Raw genomic sequence first — 20,701 nt, forward strand, 5'->3', positions numbered from 1 at the left:
TCCCTCGGCCAGTAAAGCGAGATGAGTGCCGCAACCCCAGAGTCGTCCGTGACTGGACCTAATGGTCAGGGGTACCTTTACCTTTATCGTTTTAGGCATTTCTTAATGCATCTGACGTGAATGTGCATATCGTTTGGTAGTCCTTACTCTTTAATATGCCACGAGACTCTTGTTTTTACTGCAGCAGGCTAACAACAAGGCAACTCCTCTAGCACTTCCCACTTTTCTGTCGCCCCCTAGGGGTAGCAGAAGGAATAGGTGTGTGGGTATAGGCCCGTCCAGGTGTGCTGGCCTCTGTTGTTGGCACTGGATTGGAACTTAGTCTTGCTTCTCCCCAGCCTTACAGCGTGCTGCCACCATCATCGACATAGGGAACAATGGCTGGATGCAACCAAAGGAGCTGCAGTCCACTCTGGATACGTTGGGCATCTACTTGAAACATGAGGAGTTCCAGGAAATTGCAAAGGAGCTCATGAATGGTGAGTTTTGTGGGCAAGGGGAAACTGAGCATGAGTTTTGGCTTTGCATGCTCAGTCTCTGCTACGCAACGGAGAAAACATGATGACAATGGCAGGCCGAGCCAGATTCATGTTCTTCCTCATAAAAAACCCCCTCCTTTCCAAAAGAAGTAGTAATATCTAGGATTGAGGCAAGATGTGTGGACTTGCTTAGCCGAATAAAACCATCCTAGCAATGATTAAGGAGGCTATGGAACAGGGATGGAAGATGTTCTCCCATTCCGAGTGAGGGCAGGAAGCATTCCTGTCACTCTGATTTGACTTTGCAATGCCTTCACCCTCTGAATGGGCATGAACTGAATGGGCATGAATGCCTCGTCCCTCTGAATGGGCATGAACTTAAAGATGCACAACATCAGTGGCCCATTTCTAATTTGCTGTCAACAGGAAGCAGTGTTCAGGCCACTCTCCTGAAGATGTGTTTCCTGCTGCACCAGAAAATCATGGCCATAATAATAATAATAATAATAATAATAATAATAATAATAATAATTTATTTATACCCCGCCCATCTGGCTGAGTTTCCCCAGCCACTCTGGGCGGCTCCCAAAAGAGTGTTAAAAGCAATACAGCATTAAATATTAAAAACTTCCCTAAACAGGGCTGCCGTCAGATGTCTTTTAAAATTAAGATAGCTGCTTATTTCCTTGACATCTGATGGGAGGGTGTTCCACAGGGTGGGTGCCACTACTGAGAAGGCCCTCTGCCTGGTTCCCTGTAACCTCACTTCTCGCAGTGAGGGAACCGCCAGAAGGCCCTCAGAACTGGAGCTCAGTGTCCAGGCTGAGCGATGGGGGTGGAGATGCTCCTTTAGGTATACTGGGCTGAGGCCGTTTAGGGCTTTAAAGGTCAGTACCAACACTTTGAATTGTGCTCGGAGCCAATGCACATCTCCACTGCAAATTTAAAACTCGTTTCGAATTTAAAATTTGAAAACAGGTTTTATGTTATTAAGGTTTTGCTTTTCAGCCCCACCCCCTAAAATGGTGAGTGATGATAAGTTTTTCTCCTTTTCTTTTTGAGACCCTAACCATTTCAATTGTCCCTTGGCTTGGGGCAATTATAGTTAAACAGTTTTGAAAGGAATTTATACATGGAGTGGACTTTTCCCAAGACCAAACTAAATGCCAGTGCGACCCTTTTCCAATGGAAGGAGCCAATGTTTTGGCTACTGTAGCTTATAAAATACTGTTGATTTGAAAAAATCCTTTAAAACTTCTACCCTGTTTGTCTTGCAACAATCGTGTTGAGTTACCCATTCTAGAATTGAGTTCCCCATTCTTTATACTGGGGAACTGGAGCAGAGAGATACTCACTTGCTCACAATGAATTCGGGCAGGGTCACAATTCTGAGGTGGGAAAAGGGCAGGTTTGTAGGCCAGGTGATATGTTCTTCATAAAAAGGAAACCGTTGCAGACTGAGGGAGAAATCGACTGCTCTGAATATTATCGGCCTTCAGTCTCTGCTTGATCCAGGAGCAGACAAGATCCTGGCTCTTAGCAACCCAACCTCTTCTTGCTTTTTAATGGTCCTGTTCTTCTGTCGCTGTTTTGTACTGTTTCATCTTTTCCTTCCAGACGAAGGGATTGTAAACGTCAAGGACTGCCTGATAACTCTGTCCAAGAGGCAACGCTTCAAGGACTCTTTGGGTGAGCGTCTTAACGACAAGGGCATGGATCTAGGAGAGGGTGTGAGGTTGGTGCTAGCGATGGGTAAGCCTCAGTTTGGAACTGTGCTCAACAGACTGAGCTGTTCCTGACCGCCACCAAGAAAATTAGCTTGGTTTTTATTCTGAGTCCAGTTCAGAAAGCATCAGGAGAATAACAGTGTCACAGTCCCTTCCCTTTTCTACTGTGAGACCTCTAGACCCTTTTATGTTGTGTCTGCTATGGCAGCAATGACTGTTTCTGCTTATTATTATTATTATTATTATTATAAATAATTTTTATTTATACCCCACCCTCCCCAGCCAAGACCGGGCTCAGGGTGGCTAACAACAAATATAAAAACAATTGATTAGAAAACAGCTTAAAAACAAAATTAAAATACAACATTAAAACATTAAAATGCAGCCTCATTTCAGTGGAACTCAATCAAAAACTTTTTTGGGGATAAAAATGTCAAGTCTTCACCAAGGCTAACTATCCAGACTGGTCCTACATGGGTCAGAAAAAAGCCAGGGAAGTCCCCAAATAGGAGTTCCAACACAGAAGGAGAAAGGGGGAAAAAAGGGGGGGGATCAAATTGATTCCGATGCAGCTGTAAACATATTGCCCAGGGACTTTAGTTTCTAGGATGTCAAATATATTGAGAAAACTACATTTGTAAGAGTCCTTGACTCTGGGGGTGCTGCTGTAGCAAACATTCCAAGTTGAAATACAAACTTTGTTGTGACTTCAGCGATAGGCTCAAATTGTGGAAATGGCATCTTGCTGTATGGAAAACGTGGCAATATACGGTTGTTGACTATCACTTGCATGTATGAAAGGGTAAACCTGAGTCAGAAATAAGCTCAAGGTATCATGGGAGGAACTCAACAGGCTCCTAGCATCTTTGCCACTTCTTTCTCTCTCTCTTTCTGCCTTCCTGCAAGAATCCAGTAGCTTCATGGCTCCCAGCTCACCAAAACTACACATGGGTAAACTCCCTAACTAGGAAATTTACACAGCCCGAATATCTTTGCTCACAGAAAAAATGCACAGTCCCTTTGTAATTAAACCAAGTATTATTATTTTTCTTTTTAAACCAATTGGAAACTTTCTTCTTCTTCTTCTTTCCTTTGCTGCCTATAGGATAGAGACATGCATAGGCTTATTTCTGGGACTACTGAAACGCTTTTAAGTACAATCTTCACCTGCTTGCAAAACAAGGTGTTTGATTTATTCTAGCCTAAGTATTTTCATGTGGAACACTTGTTTCAGATGGGTGTGGGCAGATATAAGATGTAAACAAGCCTTAAAGGTGCCTGGTGCAACCAGTCATTGTGCGAACTGCTAGGAAAGAGTTAGAATCTCTTCCAAACCTCTCTCCAACAGAAAACAGATTTTCACCACGAGACTAGTATCCCTGTGAAATACTTGTTTCAGTCCCTATGAACACAGTAATTCCATATTTGACCTTTCTTCTGGCAGCACTTCAATCTGCTGTTGTGAACTTCAGCAAGATCAGAGGTGAGAAAGTTGACGTCAGAGACTTGGAGTCCATTATGGAAAGTCTGGGTATTAACTTGAGCAACACTGAGTTCCAGAATGCCTTAAAAGCCATCCCTGTAGATGGTAAGTACTAAAGTTGTCTTCGTTCCTGCTCCCCGTAAGGCAAAGCCTTGGTGGTAGTAGGAAGTCAAGCTTAGATATGAAAATGACATACCATTGATATTTAAAGGTAAAGATAAAGGGACCCCTGACCACTAGGTCCAGTTGTGACCAACTCTGGGGTTGTGGCGCTCATCTCGCTTTATTGGCCGAGGGAGCCAGCGTACAGCTTCCGGGTCATGTGGCCAGCATGACTAAGCCGCTTCTGGCGAACCAGAGCAGTGCACGGAAACGCCATTTACCTTCCTGCCAAAGCGGTACCTATTTATCTACTTGCACTTTGACGTGCTTTCGAACTGCTAGGTTGGCAGGAGCTGGAACAACGGGAGCTCACCCCATCACGGGGATTCGAACCGCCAATCTTCTGATCAGCAAGTCCTAGGCTCTGTGGTTTAACCCACAGTGCCACCCGTGTCCCACACCGTTGATATTTAACCCACTAAACTAGCAAAAATGTATAGAACTGCTTCAAATATTTGTTGGAAATATAAGGAGAAAGAGGGCACATTCTACCATATGTGGTGGACATGCAAAATAACAAAAGCATTCTGGGAAATGATATATAATGAGTTGGGGGGATTACAGCTATAACAAAGGCGGCATTTTTTCATCTCCGCCAAGCTAAGCAGTTGGCCCCTTATCTCTCTCGTCCTAACCTAGCCACTGTGATCCATGCGACGGTCACCTCCAGACTGGATTATTGTAACTCGCTCTACGTGGGGCTGCCCTTGAGACTGACCCAGAAACTCCAGCGGGTGCAGAATGCCGCGGCGAGACTCCTTATGGGGTCTTCGCTGCGAGAACACATTCATCCGGTATTATACCAGCTGCACTGGCTCCCGGTGGAGTACAGGATCAGGTTTAAGGTGCTGGTTTTAACCTTTAAAGCCCTATACGGCCTAGGACCCTCGTACCTACGGGACCGCCTCTCCTGGTATGCCCCACAGAGGAACTTACGGTCTTCAAATAAAAACACCTTGAAGGTCCCAGGCCACAGAGAGGTTAGGCTGGCCTCAACTAGAGCCAGGGCTTTTTCGGCTGCGGCTCCAATCTGGTGGAATGCTCTGTCACAAGAGACTAGGGCCCTGCGGGACTTGACATCTTTCCGCAGGGCCTGCAAGACAGAGTTGTTCCGCCAGGCTTTTGGTCAGGGCGCAGCCTGACTCCCTCCTCTGGCAACCTGCTCAGAAATTTGCTTAATTGGTTGCCATCAATTTGAGTTAATTAATTTTTATAATGAAATATTTTTAGATTGTGTGATTATTTGACTGATTATTTGATTGTTGTTAGCCGCCCTGAGCCCGGCTTCGGCTGGGGAGGGCGGGATATAAATAAAATTTATTATTATTATTATTATTAAAATAACCTTTGTGGGGAAAAACAGAAGCTTTTCTACTAGGAATTGTAGGTTCAGAAATACCAAAGGAGCAGAAAACTGCGACAATGGCAGCACGGTTACTTTTGGCCCAAAGATGGAATTAAGATAAAGCCCCAACTAGAGAAGAATGGTTGATAAAGATGGTGCAGAAGCAACTTGTGTTATCTTTGACAAGAGTGAACTATCTGCCATGTGCATTCCTTTAGTTGGGAAGCCCCCTTGACATGCAATGTTACAGGAGAGTGGAGGATCCTGGGTGCTGTGGAATCTGGTTTCTAATTGGAGGAATTTTAATCTACATCCTCAAGGGAAACGGTCAGCTTTTGAATCCTCAGGGAAACTTTTTGAATCCCTTTCCTCTAGTTAGGCTGCAAAATGCACTTCCTCAGTCTCGGCCCACCTTGAAGTAAAGAGGATATCTGAGATAGAGCCTTACTAGCTTACATGCACTGAGCTCGCTTGCCTCAGAAAAACCAGGATGTGAAACACAGAGTGAGGCACCCCTCCCTATAAAATCACGTGGACTCTTTATTCCCGAGGGGTCACAAACACAGCACCCATGGGTTCCAGTGTGCCTCCTCTGGCACCCATGAAACGTCTCATCAAATATCGCCATGAAATTCCACAATGCATGAGAGACTCTGCTGTTCAGGCTCAGTTACTGTTTGCAATAGCTTGCCTACATTTGAACAAACACCCCTTAAATGTGCTCAGAGAATAGGTGCAAGGAACCAATCCTTGTGAGTGAGCATGGCAGCAGGTGATATAGGTGCCTTTTTTTCCAATTGGTTGGAGGTGGGCATTGTTTTGTGGGCATTCCTCTCTTTTTGCTTTCTTAGCTGTGGCGGCCATTTTGTGACAGCCATTTTGAGTTATGCTACACTGCCGTGGCAGCCATTTTGTGGCTGGCAACCACGGTACATTCTTGTAATTCCAAATATGCCTATGGGCCCAAATAAGTCAGCAAAACCCTGCCTTAAAAAGCATTACATGACTGGATCTTAGCAGAGCTCAGGGAGCCACTTCTTTCTTATCAACCTGCAATCCCATTGCGACTCTGCTCAGTATAGCCAGGAACTTCCGTTATTCAGGACAAATGGGTCAGTGATTGTGAGTGTGCATGGCAGGAGAGGGTTTGTAGTAGGGCTGAGTAGCTTGACTCTCTTGAGTCATCTAAAAATACATCTCATCTATAGGGTCCCCATCTCCTTTGTATGGTGAGCTTTACTTTCATTCATTGATTTAACTTTTAAGGGTAGAGGGGAAATGGTTTGACCATTCTGCCTTGTGGAGTGGCAGGAGTTAGATTGAATGGCCTCTTCGGTTCCTCTTTCAAACCTTTATGAAATGTTGGTTTTGCAGAATTCGGAAGGGTGACTTTCAAGGACTTCCTGACCAGCGTGGTGAACAATGAGCGTTTCTCTGAATCTGTAGGTTAGTGGGGTCTTCTATGCAGCTTGCAAATGATTAGTTAGAGGGGTCTAAAGATGCATAGTCAAGGTCAGACAAAATTCAAGGTCCACAGCTGCAAATGAAGATCAGAGTGTGTGGTCAACAGAAGAAAGATGCTCTGCTCTGCAAAATGCAACATTCCAGCTGAGGCATAAAAGGTAAAGGGACCCCTGACAGTTAAGTCCAGCTGCAAACGACTATGGGGTTGTGGCGCTCATCTCGCTTTACAGGTCGAGGGAACCGGTGTTTGTCCGCTCCGCAGACAGTTTTTCCAGGTCATGTGGCCAGCATGACTAGCCGCTTCTGGCACAATGGAACACTGAAACCAGAGCAGCGCCAGGGCAGTACCTATTAATCTACTTGCACTTTGACGTGCTTTCAAACTGCTAGGTTGGCAGGAGCTGGGACAGAGCAACAGGATCTCACCCCATTGCGGGGATTGGAACCCCCGACCTTTTGATCGGCAAGCCCAAGGCTCAGTGGTTTAGACCACAGCGCCACCCACATCCCATCAGCTGAGGCATAGGTGCCCATAGAACAACCATTTCACCTGTCTCTTAACTTGGCAACCTGCTTTCCTCCTTGCAGCTGTACATAACCTCTACATGCTCATTAGCAAAATGGATGGTGATAAAGTCGAGGTTTCTCAGCTGAAAGACATACTGGCTCCCATGGGCATCCTGTTAACCAAGGACGACGCTAAGGAGGTGCTGAAGAGCATGTCAGTCAAAAGTAAGAAAACCTTGAGACCAATTTCAAATGGGCAGAGATGGCACGCGATTGTAGCCCTGCCTAGGTTGTGCCCACCTGGGATTTGCAGGTCTGAGGGGGCTACAGTGTTTGAGTGCTCTCCCCATGAAGAAACCCTCTTCTAAAGCTGGCACAGCAGTGTCACAGCTCTGCTAAAACCCTTAACGATTTACTAGCCCTCTCAGTCCAAATATGGATTATCTCCTATTCCTATTCAGCACTGTCAGGGTCACATGCAATATAGAGTTTGATGGCCTAGAGTGGCTCAGGAGGCTCCACCCACATTCCTTCCCTACCTACTGGGTTTGGAGTAGTTTTTCTTATCTCGCTTTCTGGCAATCCATAATAATATAATTATTATTTATATGCCTTCGTCTGACTGGGTTGCCCCAGCCACTCTGGGTGGCTTCCAATAGTCCTCTTCCCTTCCTGTTTTAATACTGTTATAGAATGTGGGGGGTGCCCGCCACTAAACCCTAGATATTAATAAATGGAAGAATTTTGATTATTTGGCGTATTGCAGGCAAGTGGGAAAATACAGGCTAAGCTTCCTTTCTGTGCCAGGGCTTCACTTGGGATAGAGACATTATTAACCTGACAAAAGGTGTTGATAGCCCATCTAAGAGGAAACTTGGGCCTGGGCAGACAGAAGTTTGTCATGGTAACTGAGTGTGAAGTGATAGGAAAAGAGAGTCTTTTAGCAAGGTGTGCTGGGAAGAAGAAGGAAGAGAACAAATAGAGATCCATCTTGGGCAGGCTGGCTGAAGCCTGGCTGGGAGAGATGCCTTTGACTCCACTGCTAGCCCAGTCTGAGATGACCAACTGTGCTGCAAGATCTGGACTTCCTCCATACAGTCTGAAGGTGTAAATAGGTGAATAAACCATATTTCTTAAAAGCTACAGCAGTCTCTGCTGTGTCTTCAGTTCTCCAAAGGAACACAAACCCTGGGTGAGCACCTGGAACCTCCTGGAATCTTGCTACCATTCTTCAGAGATTGGGTGTGGCACCCAACTTCTGTAACAATACCATTTCCTTGCTCACTGTCTCGCCTTTTATTCCACCCTGCTCTCCATTCTGCACTGGAGGATTGCTCTGGTGGAGAAAAGTCATCTCTGCAAGGGCAAGGAACAGCTGGTCAGACTTGTGAGGGGTGACTACCAAAGTGCTGCTGACCCTGCCACTATTTTGATGACCACCCCTAGATCCCCAGCAGTGTGTTTCCAGTGGGGTTCGTCCACAGAGGCCTGCTTTTCAGGCAACGGTGCCAACTGTGGGACCTTGAACTCTTCTTCCTCAGAGTGGGAAGACATGACGCTCAAAAGCAAGTTAATGTTGCCAGCTGCGGCTGCCATTCAGATTGTTCTTCGGCCTCTGAAAACCAAGGAGCCCTCTAGGATGGCATTGCTCAAACCTGGGGTCTCTGTTGGGCCTTGATTGATAGGGAGGGTCCTTCAAACAGAAGTGGTTTCCCCCTCCAAGCTTGGTCACGTAACCGTGAAGGTTCCTTCTGGTACAGTGAAAGGGACGCATCCAGCTCCACCCATTTTCTTCAGATAGCTAAGGATCACTGCATAGTTCAGGCATGGGCAGACTCGACCCTCTAGATGTTTTGGGACTACAACTCCCATCATCCCTAGCTAACAGGACCAGTGGTCAGGGATGATGGGAATTGTAGTCCCAAAAACATCTGGACGGCCGAGTTTGCCCATGCCTGGCATAGTTTCACCTGTTGCCCATCTGTGCCAGGCAATCTTAGGGGAGGCTCCTGCTCAGTCTAATGCAGGTGTGAGGAACATTTACCCCACCACCACCCAGATGGTGCTAAACTACAATTCCCATCATCCCTCTGGTATCAGAAATGTAGGCAACACTACCATAATATCCAAAGCTTGTTTGTAGTCCTTGGACTCATGGCCACAGACTGCAGAGACATCTTTGCCCCGTTCAGTTATTTTTTTTGCAACGAGTTCATTCTCATTTCTGCTTTGTCTTGTAGGGGATGGCATGGTGAAACTGAAAGAATTTATGAACGAATTGCCCAATACCCGGCGATTCTCCACAGCTGTAGGTAAGAGCAAAGCTTGCCACTAGCATCACATGTGAGCGAAGTTCATTTGGCATCCAGAGACTGAAAGAAGACTATTCAATGCTTCGTTGAGACTCCTGCATATGGATGGTTCATTGTGTTGGCTCTTGTCTGTGTTTAGAGATGGAAGGAGCTATGAAAACGATGAATAGCATCAAACAAGGCTGGGTGGACACTGGAGAGTTGGATTCTATCATGCGCAGTATGGGCCTCAATTTACTTCCTGATGAAATCGAACAGGCATTGAAAAATGTTACCCCAAACGGTAAGGCTTTTAAAAGCCAATGGCTTCGATCAAAACTGACTAGCCTGTTAAAATTGCAAACCAAATCATAATTGGAGAGAAACCCAGTAAATCTGTCATTTTTCCCCTTAAGCACTTCAAGCTTTAATCAGCTAACCATTAGATAAATGAGCAAAAGCTTTGGTTGATTAATAGTAGAAGACAGTTTAACTGGAGAGTCAAATCAAGGGCACCCGTGTATATTTTCAAGGTTATTTTTATTTCTGAAGTATTACTGTAAAATGGAAAGAAAGCAAAAATACTAATGTTGACTTTTCCTTCTAACCATCATTTAATCAACAGAAAGGTGGATGATTAACCAGCTAATATAATGACTGATGGGAGTTGTAGTCCAAAACATCTGGAGGACACTGGGTAGGGAAGGCTGAACCAAAATACTATTTCGTTGGTTGACATCCCCACACTTCTTTCACTAATTTGCAGATCATGGGAAAGTGAGTGTGGAACGTGTCTTGTCTGCGTTGACCAAGACTCGACGCTTTTCCCAAGCGGAAAGTAAGTGGATTACAATACTTTGTGTGGATGTAGCTCTGGGAACATCTTTCACCCCTATCCTAAAACCTGCTTTCCATTCCTCAGCAGAAGCTTTTGCAGCTCTGTATTCGGGAAACTTTCTTGTGGGTTCAAAGCAAATGGGAGCCTCAGTGCACCTCTTGAGAAAGACAACAAGGATTCTTCCCTACGGTTATGCTTTATTTAGAGCTGGGGTGGGAGCAGTGGTGTAGCATGGGTTGCCAGTGCCCTGGGCCACATCAGAGGAGTCATCTGCGTCACCCAGGAGATTGCAGCCACAGAGAGAAGAGTCATTCCGTTGTCTGGAGAGGTCACTTCCTGCTCTGCAGGATAAGCCATTTTCAACAGAGCCCAGCTGTATTGAGGCAGCACCGGGTGTTTAAATTTTGTCTTGCCAAGGCTTCAGTGCTGGGCATTCATGACCTTATAAGAGGGTTATGTCTCTAAGGATAAGAGATATGGAAGGAGAGCTTGAACCAAGTAGGAGCTTGGCGGAAGACATGGTAGGTAGAGTATTCCCAAGCCACAATGGTAATGCAAAGAGCAAGATTGAATGCTATATGGGGGAATGATAATTCTCTCATCAGGGACCCAGACTTGAAGCACTAATGAGGATTTCAGCCTCCTCTCCCTTTGGCAGTTGGGCACTGTTTGTCCCTTCAGTGCAAAGAGCTAAGGGGAAATCCTACATTGCCATATGTAAAAATAAAATAAAATCCTGCTTTTGTGTTTGTTTCTTTTAAACCTAACACCGCGAGGCCAGTTATAAATGGGCAGTTGCTCAAGAGCTGATTTCTCCTGGTCTTATGTTCAATTTCTCCTCCTATCTAAGGTAACAAGATCCCCATCGAAAACCTGGATTCCATTCTTGAAAGCATGGGGATTGTTTTAACCAATGAGGGGATGCAGGAGGTCCTCAAGCAAGTTAAAGTTGATGGTGAGAATTGATGGATTCCGTATTTGAGATTTTAAATCATGTGGGCAAAAGGGGCGGGGAAGAGAAGCAGCTGGAGAATGGCAAGGTGGTAGGTTCATGAACCCTAAACAGTTAGATTCTGGAAACTTATTGCGCCCCACCTTTCTATCACAATAGTAAAAGACACTGAGGCCTGGGACATCCTTTACTACGTCCCAGATCTCAGTGCAGTGGGGTTCCCCCAATGCCTTATACCAGGGGTGGGCAGGCTTCAGGCTTGTGGAATTTACTAGAACTGTGAGGATAACCAGCAAGAGCCAGATGTAAAATGCTGGCTCAGGAAAGCAGACATAGGCTATGTTAAACACTATACCTTTAAAACACATTACTTCCCTCAAAAAATCCTGGGCACTGTAGTTCGTTAAAGGTTTCTGGGAATTGTAACTCCATGAGGGGGAAACTGCAGTGCCCACAATTCCTTAAATTGTGTTTTCTCCATGCACTTTAAAGGAATAGTATGTATGCAGCCGTAAGCTAAGAGTGAAGGAGGCTCAGCCCAGTCTGTACCAGAATCAAGCTTTTGCACAAAATCCCACTCTCCCTACAAAGTGTGCTCTTAATACTTCATCTCTGTCACTGTGTGTCTCCTTCTATTATTCCTTGCTTTTAGTTTTGTTTTGTCTCTGGTTTTAGAAGCCAGGGTGTAAGAATTGTGCTTGTCTAAAAGGTGCCGCACATGTAACTCTGCCCTTTTTTGACTCCCTCACAGAGGATGGGAAAGTGAACCTCAATGAATTTATGAATAGCCTTAGTGAAATGGGGCAGACTCTTGAAGGTGAGTGAGGTCTCTGATGCCAGGAAGACTCTGCTATGTGTGCCTACCAAACATGAACTTAGATTTTCCTTCTCTTTCCATTATGGTACTAAAATAAATGGTAGAAATTTCAGCATATTCTGAGCCGAGGCTTAGCCCCGGAACCTATTTTCAGTTGTTAAGCTTTCAAAATGTGGTTTTGATAGCATGGGGTGTAGTCTGTACTGTTTGAATGAAGGGGAGGCAAGCAAACCAACCAACCCCATCTCTTTTCTCACAACCATCACCAAATTAATATATCTTTTTCCTCTGGCTGTCTCCTCTGAACAACCCTTTAACTGGCCCAGCCTGTTCCCTACACTAGGTAAAGCATAGCAATTCAATGCATTGTGAATAACATGAACTGAGACCATCTTTTCCCAAAACAAACAGGTTGAAAATAGGTTATTTGTTTCCCCCCCCCCCAGATTTTTTATTGGTTTTTCAAATTTATAACAAACAAATAAAACAAAAACATCAAATACAAACTAACAAACAAAGAAACATTTATCTTAACTATAATAATTCCACTTTTGTTAACATTGTTAAGTGACTTCCTCGAATCCCTCCAGCTGAGTTTCCATATCAATCATTGTAGCAGTTTTCCAAAACTATTTTCACATAAAATTTACTTAGTCAATTAACATCTTTCTTTCTTTTCATATTGACTTCTATCCTTAACATTATACAATTTCACATATTTAAATCCTAGGCCATTCTATTACTCACAAGTATTTCTATTTAAATTATCTTAACATATTTAACTAAATAGTCTTTAAATTTATTCCATTCCTCTTGATACTCCTCCTTCTTCTGGTCATGAAAATAGGTTATTTGATCCCCCTCCCTTGATTTGATTCCTTCCCCCTTGTTCCCAGTGTAGATCTTCACTCACCCCTTCTTCCTTGGAGGAGAGGCGCCATTTTGTGTTTTGCCTCAGGTGCCAAAATGTCTTGGGCTGGCCCTGGAGGGAGGGCATATTCTCCCATGGCAATTGGCCACAACAGCTAAATGAAACCTTCAGGTTCAGAGGTAATAAGTATGCCACTGAAGACTAGTTGCTAGGTCTACAGTGGAGCAGGGCTGTTGCCTTTGTGCCCCACGGATGGACTTCTCAGAAGCCTTGGAGGTTTTTAAGCAGAGGCTAGATGTCATGAATGCTTTACCTGAGATTCCTGCATCACAGGCGGTTGGACTAGATGCTGGATTCGACAGGCCTTTGGTCTAGCTTGTAATAATGCCCCTATGGCCGTAAAGGCCTACTTGTGAACTTCCCAGAGGTGCTGCCTGACCATTGTGGAAAACAGAATGCTGGACTAGGTAGAACTTTGATCTGACCCTGCAGGCTTATATTACGCTGTTAGGTTAACTTCTTGGGTTTTGCAGAAGCTTGACCTTTTTTTGGCAAGGCCTTGTGGATTTCCCACCAGCTTCTGAATGTCTGGCCTTTGGTTCATTGTTTCCCCTGACTAGGTGACCAAGGGGATATGGTTGCTATGGAAGAGGTAGATTCCGTTTTGTCCAACTTAGGGATCCACTTAACCAAAGAGCAACTCCAAGAAGCCTTGAAGTATGTGACTGTGAATGGTGAGTGAACCTTGTTCCCTGATCTCAGGCAGGGTGGGGTTTTTTGTTTTTTGGTTTGCCCACGTTCTACTCAGACACTGAATCTTCCTCCTCAAAAAGTCCCTCAGCTGTTGGGAGGTCACCCTCAGCAAACCGGTCCCAGAGGCTGCGAGAAACATCACAACCCACTGGTACACTGGTATTCCAATCTGAACTTAGCCTGATCTTTTATTCCCCTTCTTTCCCTCCCCCTCCCCTTTTCATGAAGATTACCCTCTCTGGGATCCCACAGCTAATTCTCCCCTGGTCTCCTCGCTGGCCCAAATAGGACCAATTTAGTCAGCTAGCCCTGGTGATCATCGAATGTTTATTGGATGGATTTCCCCCCTAAATTGATTTTTTAATTCTGAATTTATTGTTATTCGCATTTTATACTGTATTTTATGCTGTTTTTTGTTGCATCAATTAAGTGTTTTATATTTGTTGTTAGGCACCCTGAGCCTGGTTTTCTGAACCAGGAAGCGCGGGGTATAAATAAAAATTTATTATTGTTGTTGTTATTATTACATGTGCCTCTAACACAGAGTGGGACGGCTTTAACTGTGGGCCGATCTCTGTGGAGATGGAGGCCTCACACAGACTTCTTTACAGAACTTACTTCTCAGTGAAAGGTCAAGCAGGAATGTTCTGGTTGGAATCTGGCATTCTGACATCACCGGCAAGTTTCCCAGTGACTCTTTCATCATAGGTCAGGGTTCACAGATGAGGAGAATGTCTTCAGGTAGAGGCTGCCTATGTGAGCAGTCAAGAGCCACTGTCTTAAAGATCCAGGTCTGTCACTGAGTTTGTCCTCTCTGTCTCTCATGTAAATTAGCAAACTCCTGCCTCTCAGACTGGGGCATGTAATACCTGGGATCAGTAGCATAGGCCATTGAATCATCACTGTGTTGGACCAGGGTCATAATCATGACAGATACTGAAATATAGCAATTTTTATTTGCGTATGAGAATTTCAACACACACACACACTCTTATGCTCTGGCCACTTTCTGCATTGCAGATTGTCTTATCTATCAGTATTTTGTCCTTGCAGAAAATGGGAAGGTGAACATGAGCGAATTGATGGCGAGTGTAGTCAAGAACCAAGCTGAGGGTAAGTGGGTTGCGTTAGTTGGATTAGAAATTTGTTAAATTAAACTGGAAGCATTTGAAGAGAGCACTTGTTTTCTGATAGGGCTTAAAGGCCCAGGCAGGCTTTAGATGATGAGGAACAGACCAGCGTCGAAGCAGATGGGATAAATGGTCCATGGACAAAGCACACCTGCGCACAGGACTGGTTTCATTCTGTGATTCCACAGGGGTGCAGAATGTGGTAAGAGAGGCTTCCCAAAGGGATGCTTGTAAAAAGCGGAGTCTCTCAGGCCCTTTTGGGTCAACACTGGGTGGCCAATCATAGAAGGGACCCCAAGGGTCATCTAGTCCAACCCCATGCAAGGCAGGAATCTCAGCTAAAACATCCATGACAGATGGCCACCCAACCTCTGCTTAAAAACCTCCAAGGAAGGAGAGTCCACAACCTCCCAAGAGAGACCATTCTGCTGCTGAACAGCTCTTACTGCCAGAAAGTTCCTCCTGATTTTTAGTTGGAGTCTCCTTTCTTGTAACTTGAATCCATTGCTTTGATTCCTACCCTCCAGAGCAGGAGAAAACAAGCTTGTTCCCTCTTCCATGTGACGGCCCTTGAGATATTTGAAGATGGCTATCAGATGCGGACATTTCAGAAAGCAGCTGAATAAGATTTCTAGGGGGTCATAGAGAGGGACATCAATGTTCTGCGTGGCTTCTTGTACCCCCATGTTCTGTAAAACCAGAAGATATTGTGCAAATCAGCAAAGAGTGCACAATAAATAGAATCATAGAATTGCAGAGTTGGAAGTGACCGTGAGGATCATCTGGAACAACCATCCACAGTGCAGGAATGTCAACATGTGGTTCCCCCATCCAGATTTGAAACCATCCCAGACCCTGCTTAGCTTTGCAAAAAGTGCTAGCAGTTTTAATTCTGTACCATGCCGTACAAGAAAAATGCATACATTTTGGCACTTTACACAGCTCAGTGTGGTGTAGTGGTTAAGAGTGGTAGATTCATAATCTGGTGAACCGGGTTCGCGTCTCTGCTCCTCCACATGCAGCTGCTGGGTGACCTTGGGCTAGTCTCACTTCTCTGAAGTCTCTCAGCCCCATTCACCTCACAGAGTGTTTGTTGTGGGGGAGGAAGGGAAAGGAGAATGTTAGCTGCTTTGAGACTCCTTTGGGTAGTGATAAAGTGGGATATCAAATCCAAACTCTTCTTCTTCTTCTTCATGGAATTCTATTCTTCTTGATACAGATTTCTAGTTTTCTGAATTTGTGTTTATTGCATGGAGTGCACACAATCCCCAGCAGCGTTCGAAGCTTTGTTAACCAAGCAGGGAATTCCAAGGCCCTGAAATGTTTCCACGTTTATCATTTCTCTCACAGCGGATCGAGTTCCTGTCGATAACCTGAATGCTATTCTGGCCACCATGAGCATTCAACTAACAGACGATGAGCTCCAAGAAGCTCTGAAATCTACAACTGTGGATGGTGAGTCTTTAAAGGGCTTGCTCTCCTACCCCTCTTGGAAGTAAAACAGATTAAGAGCATCCAGTTCAGGAAGAAAATGCACATTCCCCTTTCAGCTCCTTTTGGGTGATTTCACAGACTCTGGCTGAAGCCCACATGACACTCGAGACAGTTGTGTGTAAGACGAATAAGTAACATTTCTCCCCCTGTTTAAAAGAAATAATGAAAAGCAGCCCTGGGGAGGTTTTGAGTTTCAGAGGGGTGAAACTTCCTCCTCAAACTTCCCCCAGCTACTTTTCACCCAATGAAGGAAAATATACAGGCGCCTGCATCTGAACTGTAACACATAAGCAGGCAATATTGAATGAATGAATTTTATTATTACAGTCACAGACCAGTTCTGGGTCACTTACAATATCAGGAAAATCATAAAACACAACAGGAATACATTGAATTGCAATTGGGTATAACAGAGACAATTCAGATATAGTGGCAGTTAAAAAAATAAAAATAAATCTTGATCACTAAAATATAACCTAATATTATCATTTAAAACCATAATCAGCAGGCAATATTAAACGGGGAACTGCGGAAGGCGGAAGGGTTAAGCATGTCCCATTGGTCCTCAGCCCAAGGCTGCTGTCTATGTGATAAAGCATGTTGGGGGGGAATGCAGGTAATGGAGCATCATGGGTCATTTGTGCTTGAGAAACATCCCATCCCAGATCTTGAAATTTCTGTTGTATCTTATGATACACGTATCTCAAGTATATGCATGTGTCAAGTATGCCCTACCTCTCCAGCACTTAGTAGGCCATCTCTCACTTCTCTGTCCCTTCCTTGCTGCATCTCTGTCTTGCCTGCCCAGATGCAGACTGTGCAGTTTATTTGCATCCCGTTCAGCTCCTAGCAACACCCTTTGCAAAATAATTGCACCTCTGCTTCCCTGCCCAGTTGAGCCGTCCTCTTCCCCCATCTTGTCTTCCAGATGATGGCAAAGTTAACCTGAATGAGTTCATGGAGGGGGTGAAGAATGTGCAGCTGAAAGCAGGTACAGAAGATGAGTCTCTGGGGCTTTTTAATGGTGGTGGGCTGGAGGATAATGAACAGTTTCTGTACAGCTCCGAGCACCTAAGGCACAAGATTGACAATTTTGTAATAGAATGTAAGAATTGCCTCCCTAGCTTAGCCTCGCAAGTGAGGCTGTGTGCACACCTTATATTAAAGCACATGCTATCTCATCAAAGGGGACGCGGGTGGCGCTGTGGGTTAAACCACAGAGCCTAGGACTTGCCGATCAGAAGGTCAGCGATTCAAATCCCCGGGATGGGTGAGCTCCCGTTGCTCGGTCCCAGCTCCTGCCAACCTAGCAGTTCAAAAGCACATCAAAGTGCAAGTAGACAAATAGGTACCGCTCCGGCGGGAAGGTAAACGGCGTTTCCGTGCGCTGCTCTGGTTTGCCAGAAGTGACTTAGTCATGCTGGCCACATGACCTGGAAGCTGTACGCCGGCTCCCTCAGCCAATAAAGCGAGATGAGTGCCGCAACCCCAGAGTCGGCCACAACTGGACCTAATCGTCAGGGGTCCCTTTACCTTTATCTCATCAAAGAATCCTAGGAACTGAAGGATGCTGGGAATTGTAGCTCTGCGAGGGAAGGGGTAAACTACAGCTCCCAGGATTTGGGTGGAATGGAGCGGGTGTGCTTTAAAAGCACTTGAAATGATTGTTGTTCACAAAAGTCCACCGCTTACCAGCTCAACACCCCCCCCCCATTGCCCCCATGTTAGTGTCCAAAAAAATAGTTGATGTTCTTGTCTAGTCACCCAGGTCAATTCTTATTCACCGGAGGGGCACTTGGTTAAGTTATTTTTTACAAGCCTGTTCTAATGCAATAGTATAGCCTGGAAAGTACAGAACATGGATCATTGCAGCTGACTAATTCCTGCTAATTGATCCAAGGGATCGTGGCTGAGAGTGATACCTTGAGTCCCACCTCGGAGCAGAAAAGCAGCCTCCTTTCTGAAGAACAAGGGAAGAACGATTTAACAGGCAGCAGTCCGGGTGGTAAGTTGTATGTGAGGAGGCTTACAGTGCATTTGGGGCCTACGTTTTAGAGAAATGTCCATCAGCAAAGATGCGTGTATCAGGAAGGAAACAGTCATTTATGCAGCCATTCTGACCTTGCATTTAATGCACTCCCCCCCCCCAAAAAAAATATTCATCCCCCGTGTCTAGAGAGCTAAGAATTGTTTGGGAGCGAAACAGGCACTTAATGTGCTTTGTTTGTTGGTTTAAATGGTTCTAAACCACACTTTCAAAGAAAATATAACAAGGTGGTGTATCAAACATTCGTGACTCGGAAGCCATTTTTCCTGTCACTTAAAACTTTCCATGAGATAGGGTGATGGCTGCCAACCTGGACTGGCTTTGAAAGAGAATTAGACATATTCATGGAGGATAAGACTATAGATGACTATAGATTTTTATAAAGATTCTATGAGGAAAGCAGAAAGCAGCAAGAAATATCAAGTGAAAGTATCGGAGAGGAGATCAGTGTAAATGAAAACATGAGACTTACGGTTTTGTTACATGTGATTTTATTTTGGAGTTGTCTGCTTATTTTGGAGTTGTTTGCTGTAAAGGATGTATATATTATGTGAATAAAATAATAAAGGATTTGAGAAAATAAATAAATAAATAAATAAATAAATAAAATGACTATAGATGGCAACTAGTCAAAACAGTTACGTTCTACCAGTGGCGTAGCGTGGGGGGTGCAGGGGGGGCCGGCCGCACCGGGCGCAACATCTGGGGGGTAGGGTTAGGTGGCGCAAATCCACGGGTTAGGGGGCGCAAATCCACGGGTTAGGGGGCGCAAATTACTTGCCTTGCCCCGGGTGCTGACAACCCACGCTACGCCACTGCGTTCTACCTCCAGTTGCCGGAAAATCGCAAGTGAGCAGAGTGTTGCTGTGACACTCATTTCCTTGCTTTTGGGCTTCCCATAAGCGTCTGGTTGGCTGCCATGAGAACACAGTGAGGGACAAGATGAGCCTTCAACCTGACTCAGTAGCACTCCTCGTTCTTATTTCACTCCCAACTAGTGCTATTTTTCTGGGTGGGGAAAGGAGCCGGAACTGACCATGAACAATGGCGCCCACCTGAGAGGTGCCAGAACTGAGTTCTGGAAAGTTCCGGCTTAAAAAAAAAAAAAGCCCTGCTCCCACACCATTTAAATCATCCTCTCCAGAAACCTGAGGTAAAATGTTTTGGCTTAGAACATGAACCGAAGAATCTACTGTCATAAGGGTGAGGCAACTCTCATGACCTTAAACCCTATGTGGGTGGCCATGTTGTTTGCAGCTGATGACAGCCTGAGCTCGAAGGAAGTAGTGAAGGATGTCCGTCTGACACAGCCATCTCCCACGCATGAAGGTGAGTTGAAATGGACATTTGAAATATATCAGCATCTCCTTATTTCTCTTCAGAAATGGGCAGGCAATTTCTCCCCATGCTGTGGGGATTGTAGGACACCCTGCCCACTGCTTGTTCATCTGTCTCTTTTCCTTTTTTAAAAAAGATATTTATTGAAGTTTTACAAATTATATCAAACAAAACAATACACAAACACAAACAAAAAAAGAACAAGTATAATTTCAGAACCTTATTTTCTTAAAACTTACTTCACCGACCTCCTCATACCTCCCCTTTCTGCATTCCCATTTTAAATATTTAGTTCAGCAAATCCTCACCCTTAATTTTATCTAATTGTCAACCTTTCTTTTCTTTTAACTTAATCTTTACAGCTGTACTCCATTTGATTTTTAAAGCCGCCTATCTGTCTCTTTTCCTGCTCCTCTGCACCATCCCAGAAGCATTTTTTTACATTTCAAACCATTCCTATAATGGCTTAAGCGCAGTGAAAGAGTAAAAATCAAAATACACTAAAGAATTTATTTTATTTTATTTTTTTAAAAAACGCCCAGAGTTTTCCTCTGTACACAGGGGATCTGCAACAGAACAGAGGTTACCAGCCGGCTTGCTAATGTCTTTCTGTGACTGACGTATGTAGGATCTGCACCCATGCCATTCCAATCTGTTCTGCACCCAATTGCAGGAGAAATGGTGGACGTTCAGGACCTAGGCAACGTTCTGGCCATTGAAGGCATCCAACTCGCAGAAGAAGAGTTCCAGGAAGCATTAAAAAATGCCCCGGTGGATGGTCAGTATGGGCTTCTGTGAAACGGCTGAGATAATTTGCAAGCTCGGGTGGTCTGGCGTCCCGCACCGGACAAACCCAACAATCTGAAAGTCTATGGTTCTGTAACAGAGGCATGAGAGGCATAGTAACGAAAATGTGCAGGGAATGCGCTGATGAGCAGAGCGCGATCCTGCTGGCTGCAGGAGTTCTTCTTCACCACTGCATTCCTCTCAAGGAATGCGCTGG

General features: G+C 44.8%; 1 protein-coding gene and 1 long non-coding RNA gene across 5 annotated transcripts in view; one reads left to right on the forward strand and one right to left on the reverse strand.

Annotated features, from left to right (window-relative positions):
* The window catches only part of LOC308571384, a 147,220-nt gene that overhangs the window by 75,872 nt on the left and 50,647 nt on the right, over positions 1-20,701 (reverse strand). The gene's annotated exons all lie outside the window — the stretch shown is intronic.
* Positions 1-20,701, forward strand: part of LOC308570945 (uncharacterized protein) — a 111,016-nt gene that overhangs the window by 61,320 nt on the left and 28,995 nt on the right. For all 3 annotated transcript variants that reach the window (XM_081166003.1, XM_081166004.1, XM_081166005.1), the window contains 17 exons: positions 339-479; positions 2,097-2,168; positions 3,651-3,794; positions 6,571-6,642; positions 7,249-7,392; positions 9,408-9,479; positions 9,619-9,762; positions 10,225-10,296; positions 11,147-11,251; positions 12,000-12,065; positions 13,557-13,670; positions 14,743-14,802; positions 16,170-16,274; positions 17,242-17,304; positions 18,214-18,318; positions 19,618-19,689; positions 20,372-20,476. In XM_081166003.1, the coding sequence (XP_081022129.1) occupies positions 339-479; positions 2,097-2,168; positions 3,651-3,794; positions 6,571-6,642; positions 7,249-7,392; positions 9,408-9,479; positions 9,619-9,762; positions 10,225-10,296; positions 11,147-11,251; positions 12,000-12,065; positions 13,557-13,670; positions 14,743-14,802; positions 16,170-16,274; positions 17,242-17,304; positions 18,214-18,318; positions 19,618-19,689; positions 20,372-20,476 (1,656 nt within the window). The remainder of the gene's footprint in view (positions 1-338; positions 480-2,096; positions 2,169-3,650; positions 3,795-6,570; positions 6,643-7,248; positions 7,393-9,407; positions 9,480-9,618; positions 9,763-10,224; positions 10,297-11,146; positions 11,252-11,999; positions 12,066-13,556; positions 13,671-14,742; positions 14,803-16,169; positions 16,275-17,241; positions 17,305-18,213; positions 18,319-19,617; positions 19,690-20,371; positions 20,477-20,701) is intronic.

Source organism: Podarcis bocagei, assembly GCF_964188305.1.
Source record: "Podarcis bocagei genome assembly, chromosome: 13".
NCBI classification, from domain to species: Eukaryota; Metazoa; Chordata; class Lepidosauria; order Squamata; family Lacertidae; genus Podarcis; species Podarcis bocagei.